This window comes from Prunus persica, chromosome G1, assembly GCF_000346465.2.
Source record: "Prunus persica cultivar Lovell chromosome G1, Prunus_persica_NCBIv2, whole genome shotgun sequence".
NCBI classification, from domain to species: Eukaryota; Viridiplantae; Streptophyta; class Magnoliopsida; order Rosales; family Rosaceae; genus Prunus; species Prunus persica.
The window spans coordinates 45,472,595-45,482,753 of record NC_034009.1 but is presented as its reverse complement, the minus strand read 5'-3'; the positions used below and the strand labels follow the sequence as shown (position 1 = coordinate 45,482,753).

The window sequence follows — 10,159 nt, the reverse complement described above, 5'->3', positions numbered from 1 at the left end:
ACTAGGTTGAGATTATTATACCTTGCAATCCTTCCAAAGTATTTTGAGTGAGTTATACTGCAGGTCTAGAACAACTAGTTTTGGTTGCATAGGAAAGTCATCTGGCATGGACTCTAAAGGAAAATAATGCCAGCTCAACCACATTAAATTTTTGGGAAAATCTTTGAACTCTCCAGTGAGCTCTACTCTGCTGAGGTGGAGTAACCTCAGTTTTTTCATGTTGGTAAATGCTTGTGCACTGAATCTAGTCATATCTAGATCCGAATCTAGAGCAACTCCTCCAATTTTTTTAGTTCCCTGTTAACAAAAGATACCGAGTTAGAAAAATGATTTACAAACATGAAAAATCCATGTATGTATTAACCAAAAGGTATAAGTAATAGTATTGGACCATGTTATGCCCTATAGTTTGTGTTTGCAATCAAAGCTTTATTTACAAACTGATCTTTGATCATAATGGATATAATATAAGAAATTGCAACAGAGTCAACAAAGTGAAAAATGGTCTAAACTTGCAGACTAAGTTCTCAGGTTCAAATGGCACCTTGGTAGTGTGGATGTGTGAGAACCCCCTCTTTTACTTTGATTTAGACTATCGCTTGTACTAAACAAAAAAAATAAAGAAATGGAAAAGGACATTTTAATTTATTATAGGCACGGGATACATATGCTTCTCTTGCATGATGCATTCTAAAACTTTACTGGGAAAGTACTTACAGATTTATCGCTCAATATATCTGTTACATCTTCACGTTTCCACAATCTACTAAAATTTTCAGGGTGACCGTCGGCATTTTCATAAACGATCTCTCTTCCCATGTCTCGAAGCAAATCATGCATCATCAGCTTGTTTTGCTCACTAACAGTTACAAGGCACCGTTCAATGAGGATAGGGATTCCTAGCGTTGCAGAAAAGCCACATCCATCTAATATTTGTGTGACATATTCCTTGTCCATTCCAATAAAGAAACAAGATATATCAAGGAATGTACTTCTGTCTATACGGTCAGGTAGCCCGTCAAAGCTTATTCTCAGTATTTTTGTAATTGCTTCATGAGGACTTCTTTCCAATCTCTCCAATTGGCTTTCCCATTCTAATGCGGTTCTTTTAATCAAAAAAGACCCTACAACTCGAAGTGCTAGTGGCAAGCCTTGACAGTAACGAATTACACGTTTTGAGAGGTCAAGGTATTCTTGATCAGGATAACCTCTTTTGAAGGCATGCCAACTAAAGAGCTCTAGAGCTTCTTCCTCATCCATTTCTTCAGCCACATATGTGCTGTCCACTCCAACTTGGACTAGCAAATGTTTATTTCTTGTTGTTATAATAATTCTACTCCCAGGACCAAACCAATCACGAGCTCTAGCTATTTCTTCTAGTTGCTGTAGATCATCTACATCGTCAATTATGACAAGTGCTCTTTTACAAGGAAGTCTTTTTTTTATCATCTCGGTCCCTTTAGCAACAGAGCCAACCTTTATGCCCTCGTTTTTCAAGATATCATTTAGAAGTTGTTCTTGCAAACCAACCAGACCATTAATGGGTTGGTGTGCAATTACTTCCCTCACGTTTGCAAGGAAACTCCTACCCTCAAAGATACGTTCAAATTTGTTATAAATGGTTTTGGCAAGCGTTGTTTTTCCAATGCCGCCCATCCCCAAAATACCAATCATGCGAACAACATCCTTAGAACCTGATTTTTCAATATCTAAGAAATTACTCAAAACCTTCACCCGAGAAGTAATTCCAACAAGGTGTTCGTTGTCTAATTGGTATTTGCTGTACAACTGCTTATTAACCTCCCCAAGAATTTTCTTGATAAACTTTGCTTCATTCCTGACAATTAAACAAAGAAGCAGAACTACGAATCATTCGATGTGGAACAAACTACAAGGTTAAATTGAATCCCTAACTTTATAATTTAGAATGAGCAAATTATTTTCTAACATCAAATGTTAAATGGATCTTAAGGAAGAAGAAATAATGGATAGTTGAAAGTCAAAAAGAAAGAATGTACAGTTAAAACATAGTTGGAAAAATAAAAACAAAAGCGACAGAACATTTTTAAGGAGACGATAATCCAAGGAACAAGAAATTAGTAATTACCCATTGTCAGCATTTTTAAGATCTTCCCCACACAAATCTGCAGCTTGAGTGAGAGCATTTTTCCACCGCTGTACCTTTTCTTTCTCATGTTTATCCTCGCGCCTCTTGTTTCTCAAATGCTTGTGCAAAACTACCAGTTTGATTCCGGACATCTGAAGGATCAACATTATAGAACAATGGAAAAACCTGTTGCCCCAATCTCTCTCTACACTCCATGATCTTCACCAGCTCGTCAAGACACCAACTGGAATCAGCGTACCGCTTTGAGAAGACAATTATCGAGATCATGGACCCGTGGATTGCCTGCTCCAGTTGGTTTTTTATAAATTCCGTTCTTTCTAGCTCGTTGTCGTCAAGAAAGGCGCGGATCCCGGCATCAGATAATGCGGCGTGGAGGTGGCCTGTGAAGCCCTTGCGCGTGTCTTCACCTCTAAAGCTCAAAAACACTTGGTACTTCCAAGTTTTTGAGGACGGGGCTTCAATGGATGTCCTGTCACCCATTAATTGGTACTACAGAGAACGCTTGTACGGTGAACGCTTGAGCTGAAGGAGTTGTTTTGTAGTTATTTTAGCTTGGCAGGGGTCGGTGTGCTGCAGCAGAGATGAATACATTATTGAAAGAAATGCCTACAGTCAAGTCAAGGTCCTCGAACACCTCATGGACGCGGATAGAGGCAGACAAAGCGTGGAACTACATTGGAAAGAGGAAGAGCTTTCTCCTCCAATTTTGCCCCATTTAGCGCTTGCCTTGTGCACGTGAGTTGATTCCGTTTTGAATGCTCCAACATGCCATTGCGTTTTTATTATTATATATCAGTGCTGATCTCTTGGACCACAGGAGTCCAAGAGATTGTGGTCACCCACCGTTGGATATTAATCCAATTGTTTAAAAAAGTTTTTTAGAAGGAGTGCAAGAGTGAGTGAACCGTTGAATTTACATTCAACGGTGAGTGACCATAAATCTCTTGGACCCCTGTAGTTGAAGAGATCAGGACTGTATTATATATATATATATATATAAATTTTTTTATTTTTTATGCGAGAAAGAAATTAGCAGAACTACGAATCATTCCATGTGCAACAAACTACAAGGTTAAATTGAATCCATAACTCATTAATTTACAATAGGGTAAAGTGCCAAAAAATCCCCCTGAACTATAACTCTTGTTGAAATGTCTACCTTGAATTATTTTTTCAGCCAATTTAGTCTTTATAATAGATTTTATCGCAAATTTAACACCTATGGTCAAGTTTTTACATTTCCATCTAATTTTCCGTCAATTATAAGGGTAAGTTTGTCATTTTACAAAGTACAATATTAATAAAAATTAAAACAAAATGTAAAAACAAAATTCAAAATAGAAAAAAGAGGGAGAAAAGTAAACCGCAAGAGGGAAGGGGAGACGAGTAACAGGAGCCATCTGAGTAGTCAATTGAGAATTAGGGAAGGGAGTCGACTATTGTGGCGCAGTGAACGGACTCTGAAACCCAAAGCCACCAGCAGACTGAGGTTGTTGAAACGACGGCGTCTGCCATTGTTGCTGTTGAGTTTTAGAAGAGAATGGAGTGGTGAAGGAGCCGTCGAAGCCACCAATGGAAAATGATAAAATTGATACCCTGGAGTCCAAATTGAGAACCACCCCAAACCAGCAGGGTGTCTTTTTGTCGTTAGCCCAAATTTTTATATTTTTTGGGTACACAACGTGGCTGGTGTAACCATCCAATACACAAAGGACATATGAAAATATTTTATTTTTATATCCTATGTGTGTTGGACAATATTTCTACATGTTCTATGTGTATTGGATGATACATTAGCCACGTGGTGCACCCGCAACATGCAAAAGTTACTCCAAAAACATAAACATATGAGCAAATTTAACTAAACAGATAATACAATCTCTTTCTTCATAAGAAAAGTGTATATGGAAAAACTTCATAAAATTAAGTTCTTTTTTGAAGGAAAAAAGAAAAGTGTCATTTAAAACTTTATAAAACCATTAGAATACATATATGATTATATCGCAACCATGAATCTAATATCAAAATATGATTATGTTTTTTTTTCTTCATATATCAATTAGGAGCAGATAAAAAACCATGGCCCCAATTGGAATAACAATTAGAAAGAAACCACACCTGTTTCACATAGAAATCTTGCGAGCTCAGGATGCAAGTGGGCTCACGTACATCTTCCTCTTGCTGCAAAAACACTCCATATTGGTCCTCTAACCATTTTTTCCCTCTCGTAGCACTTAAGCATCCTTGCTTATTAGTAATTAATAGAAAAAACAAACAAACAAAAAGAAGCACCAGAAAATAAATAAGTGTTTTCTTAAACAACGGTTTTCCTAAAAAGAAGAACAGCATAAATAAGTGTTTTCTGGTGGTTCCTGACATCCATTCACTTTTGTTATGAAGAAGAAAATAAACTAAATGGTCTTTATCTCGCAAGAAGAAATCAATGGGATATCCTTTCAAAACTTTTTCTAGCTATCTGAGAATCTCCCTCAACAACCAAATGCGACCCACAAAACTCTTTTCAGTGGAGAATTCATTGGAAAAAGTTTTGAGTGTGTAGACTCCTATAGAATAAAAGAAGATATACGATAAAAGAAAAAGATTGCCAAGACAGCAAAAATGAAGAATTGATAACTCAGTGAGTTTGAACGAATCACTGAGTTGTCAATGTAGGATATTGTTCCTAAAATCGGCAGTCAGATTGGTGCAGCCTTCCATATGAATCCTTGTCAAGGAGTTTAATGACTTATCCAAGCCTGCAACCTCAGTGAGTTTGAACGAATCACTTAGATACAATTCTCTCATATTCCACATTTTTGAAAAATCGGGAATTGTTCCCAACTCTGGGCAGTCAATTGCTTTCAGAACATACAAATTGGTTGGTAAATATGGGATTGCAAGAAGTTTTCTGCATGCATTTAAACACAAGACCTTGAGCAAGTTTTCTGCGTGTCCCCTAAGCCATCAGCCAAGTTTTGAAATCTTGAACAACCATTCAGTATAAGAGTTTCAATAGACTTGGAATTATATAATTTCAGTGGGAGATCCTCCAGCATTTTGCGGTCTTCAATATTTACCGAAGAAAGTCTTCTAATATCAATTCCTCGATGGATGAGTGAACCTCAGAAAAGGTAAACATGCCAATATTTCTGTCTTCTCGTGCAAAATGCTGAAAGAAGCGACCTGTTTAACATATCCAAAACACATGTCAGAAGATGGTGAAGTCCATAAGTAAACAAAAGCAAGAAACTTGTTAGTTAATGGTATGCCTGTTGGAATTTTTGTGAGTATTTCAAAATACAAAATTAATTTATCTAATTTTTGTTGAAAGTGAAATTTTAAATGTTTGATTTAATTCTATTTTATGAAAATTATAAACTTCTTTCGTACTGGTTTTGAATAAATTGGCATTAATTTGTTGTCGGTTTTGATATCTCCTCTTTGGTTTTAATTGAGTTATTACCGTTACTTTTTATATCAATTTATCTTATCATTTAAATAAGTTAAATGTCTTTGGTTTACAATAGTTACTGAAGGTTTTGATTCCAATCTTTATTGCGTGAGTTAATTGCTTTGTTGGTATCAAATTTTGTTCTTAACATGGAAGTGTTTTATGTGGTTTAATTGCTTGGTTAAACTCTCCAGTGAGCTCTACTCCGCTGAGGTGGAGTAACCTCAGTTTTTTCATCTTGGTAAATGCTTGTGCACTGAATCTAGTCAAATCTTGAAACAAATCTCGATCCAAACATGGAATGAAATCTAGAAACGAATCTCGATGCAAACTTGGATCCAAATCTAGAGCAACTCCTTCAATTTCTTCAGTTCCCTGTTAACAAAAGATACCGAGTTAGAAAATGATTTAGAAACATGAAATTCCGGGTACGTATTAACCAAAAGGTATAATTAATAGTATTGGACCATGTTACGCCCTATAGTTTGTGTTTGCAATCAAAGCACATATTTTTTTGTTGGTTATGGCTAATTGAGCTTTGATCTTAGTGGATATAATATAAGAAATGACAGCGGGGTCTAGCGAAGTGAAAAATGATTTAAACTTGCAAACTAAGGTGTCGGGTTCAAATTCATATGGCACCTTGGTAGCGTGGATTTGTGAGAACCCTCTTTTACTTTGGTTCGCATGATGCATTCTAAAACTTTATTACTGGGAAAGTACTTACAGATTCATCGCACAATACATTTGTTACGTCTTCACGTTTCCACAATCTACTAAGTTTTTCTGGGTGACCGTGGGCATTTTCATAAACGATCTCTCTTCCCATGTCTCGAACCAAATCATGCATCATCAGCTGGTTTTGCTCACTAACAGTTACAAGGCATCGTTCAATGAGGACCCTGATTCCTATCGTTGCAAAAAAGCCACATCCATCTAATATTTGTGTTACATAGTCCTTGTCCATTCCTATAAAGAAACAAGATATATCAAGGAAAATCTCTCTCTTTTCCTGATTAGGTAGCCCGTCAAAGCTTATTCTGAGTATTTTTTGAATATCTCCATCAGGACATCTTTCCAATTTCTCCAAATGGCTTTCCCACTCCGCTGTGGGTCTTTTAATCAGAAAAGACCCTACAACTTCAAGTGCTAGAGGCAAGCCTTGACAGTAACGAATTACACGTTTTGAGAGGTCAAGATATTCTTGATTAGGATAACCACTTTCAAAGGCATGCCAACCAAAGAGCTCTAGAGCTTCGTTTTCATCCATTTCTTCAGCCATATATGTGCCATCCACTCCAATTTGCTCCAGCAAATGTTTATCTCTTGTTGTTATAATAATTCTACTTCCAGGACCAAGCCAATCACGTTTTCTAGCTATTGCTTTTAGTTGGTGTAGATCATCTGCATCGTCAATTATGACGAGTGCTCTTTTATAGGGAAGTCTTTCTCTTATCATCTCGATCCCTTTAGCAACAGAGTCAAACTTTATGTGGCCCTTGCTTTTCAAGATATCATTTAGAAGTTGTTTTTGCAAACCAACCAGACCAGTAATGGGTTGGTTTGCTACTTCCCTCACGTTTGCAAGGAGACTCCTACCTTCAAAGCTACCTTCAAATTTGTTATAAATGGCTTTGGCAAGCGTTGTTTTCCCAATGCCGCCCATCCCCCAAAATACCAATCATGCGAACAACATCCTTAGAACCTGAATTTTCAATATCAATCATGCGAACAACATCGTTCAGCCGAGAAGTAATTCCAACAAGGTGTTCGATGTCTAATTGGTATTTGTTGTGCAACTGCTTATTAACCTCCCCAAGAATTTTCTTGATAAACTTTGCTTCATGCCTGGCAATTAAACACAGAAGCAGAAAAAACTAAAAGGTTAAATTGAATCCCTAACTTAATAATTTAGAATAAGCAAATTATTTTCTAACATCAAAGAAGAAAGAATGGATAGTTAAAACCAAACCAAACAAACAAACACCAACTACCAGTTGAAAGTCAAAAAGAAATAATGCATAGTTAAAACATTGGAAAAACAAAAACAAAAACAAAAAGGACAGAACATTTTAAGGAGATGATAATCCAAGGAACAAGAAATTAGTAATTACCCACTGTCAGCATTTTTAAGATCTTCCCCACACAAATCTGCAGCTTGATTGAGAGCATTTCTCCACCGCTGTACCTTTTCTTTCTCATGTTTACCTTCACAGATGCCCGCTTCATGTTTCTCAAATGCTTGTGCAAAACTACCAGTCTGTTTCCGGACATCTGAAGGATCAACATTATAGAACAATGGAATAACCTTTTGCCCCAATCTCTCTCTACACTCCATGATCTTCACCAGCTCATCAAGACACCAACTGGAATCGGCATACCGCTTTGAGAAGACGATTATGGAGATCATGGACCCGTGGATTGCCTGCTCCAGTTGGTTTTTTTATAAATTTCGCTCTTTCTAGCTCGTTGTCGTGAAGAAAGTCTCGGATTCCGGCATCAGATAATGCGGCGTGGAGGTGGCCTGTGAAGCCCTTGCGTGTGTCTTCACCTCTAAAGCCCAAAAACACTCGGTACTTCCAAGTACTTGAGGAGGGGGCTTCAATGGATGTCCTGTCACCCATTAATTGGTACTACAGAGAACGATTGTACGTTGAACGCTTGAGCTGAAGGAGTTATTTCGTAGTTATTTTAGCTTGGCAGGGGTCGGTGTGCTGCAGCAGAGATGAATACATTGTTGAAAGAAATGCCTATAGTCATGTCAAGGTCCTCGAACACGTCATGGACGCGGATAGAGGCAAACAAAGCGTGGAAGTACATTGGAAAGAGGAAGAGCTTTCTCCTCCAATTTTGCCACATTCATCGCTGGCCTTGTGCACGTGAGTTGATTCCGTTTTGAATGCTCCAACATGCCATGCGTTTTTTTAATTTTTTTAATGCGAGAAAGGAAATTAACAAAGACGCAACCCTCTAGGGCACGCAGGCTCAAATAGTTCCAAAAAAAAATGAAGAACCAACAGAATGAGGGAGACCTTGAAGGCGAAAACGAATGGCCAAGGGGAGCAAGAGCATCCGCAACAGCATCGGCTTCCCAAAAGACGTGAGAAAAGGAGACTTGATCACATAATGCTGTCAGATGTAGGATATCTTGGACAAGCTGGTTATTGCACTAGGAAGTCGAGCAGTGCTTCATGCCTGGCAATTATGGCAATTAAACACAGAAGAAGAACTACGAATCATTCCATGTGCAACAAACTACAAGGTTAAATTGAATCCATAGCTTATTAATTTACAATATTTACTTTTTTAAAATACTTTTTCGTTTGCCCATAACGGCGTGGGATTGAACCCAAAGAAGAACAAGAACAAGAACAAGAACAAACCCAATCCCAATGGCAATAGCAATAAGCTATCTCAAATCCAAGACCCATTTGCTCCTCTCTCTCTCTCTCTCCCAAAATCCCTGGAACTCAGGTCTTTCTCTATATCTCTCTTTCCCTCTCCAGTAATGATTTGGGAGATTTTGAAAAAGGCCAAAGGAGAGAGAAATTTTTTAAAAGAAGCCAAAATGGACAAAATTGCCCTTATTTATTTTTGGATTTTCTTAGAAATACTTTACATTTGCATGTCTTTGATTTGAAAGTTGAGAGGTTTTTCTGTCTTTTTTTAAAAAGCTTTGGCTTTTTTCAAAAGTGAAAGTTTTTTTATGACTAAAACCTAAATTTACTTAATGATTTTCTTTCGCTAACTTCTGTTTTTTTTTTTTTAAACTAGTGATATTAATTGTTAAACCAAGAATCTAAAAATGGTTGATCACGTGTTTACCAACGCAGAATTGATGTAGCACATAATTAGTCCAAGGTAAAGTTTCTATAGTTTTCAAAAAGAAATAAAAAATAGTTTCCAATATCAGCTAACACGAATTTCAGGCTAATCAGAAAAACATATATATATATATATATATATTATGTCTACACTGTTTCTATCCTTTGCAAAGGTTTGCAAGTCATCCTTCTTGCAGAAATATTAATAAATAAATAAATAAAAACAGATGTACCTTTCCCTACTCGGGTGGGTCAGGGGTGGGCTAAATGTTATTTTGGGTTGAAAAAGAAGAAAAGTCACCTAACTCTAATTAGTTCCTTGCAGGGTCCGTTCCTGAGCAGAAGTTGAGAGGGAAAGGGAAGGTCTGGGAGGGTAAAGAAGGGAGGGATTTTCCTAGGAGGAGAGGGATGGAAAGTCACTGACACCGAATGAGAACGACGGCTGAATTTTTTCTTTTTCTTTTTTCTTCCTCTAGTTGGGTATATTGGTTTTTGGGTTTTAAAATGCAATAAAATATTGTATAACGCACCGCATGTATCATGATTCATGCTCCATGACGAGGACAACTGATAAGATAAGCAAGGTGGGATTTGGAGTTGGAGTGGCCCATTTATTTATTAAGCCACTTTGTGAGGTTGCTTTTTTATAATAATAGTCATTTGAAGTTGGCGTGTCCCATTTTTTAGGATTAAATACTTTTTTTCAGTCATTGAGTTTTACACAAAAATTTTAACTTAATAATTAAGAAAAAATTT

General features: G+C 37.1%; 2 protein-coding genes across 2 annotated transcripts; both read right to left on the bottom strand.

Annotated features, from left to right (window-relative positions):
- LOC18793178 (TMV resistance protein N) lies at nt 16-8,285 on the bottom strand. Its single transcript, XM_020558380.1, has 4 exons — nt 7,694-8,285; nt 7,285-7,427; nt 718-1,694; nt 16-297 (listed from the first exon to the last, which is right to left on the bottom strand). Exons 1-4 carry the CDS (start codon nt 7,987-7,989, stop codon nt 16-18), a joined length of 1,698 nt encoding a protein of 565 aa, XP_020413969.1. The 5' UTR covers nt 7,990-8,285.
- Nucleotides 6,205-7,340, bottom strand: LOC18792645 (TMV resistance protein N). The gene has a single exon (XM_020555556.1). It carries the CDS (start codon nt 7,243-7,245, stop codon nt 6,277-6,279), a length of 969 nt encoding a protein of 322 aa, XP_020411145.1. The 5' UTR covers nt 7,246-7,340; the 3' UTR covers nt 6,205-6,276.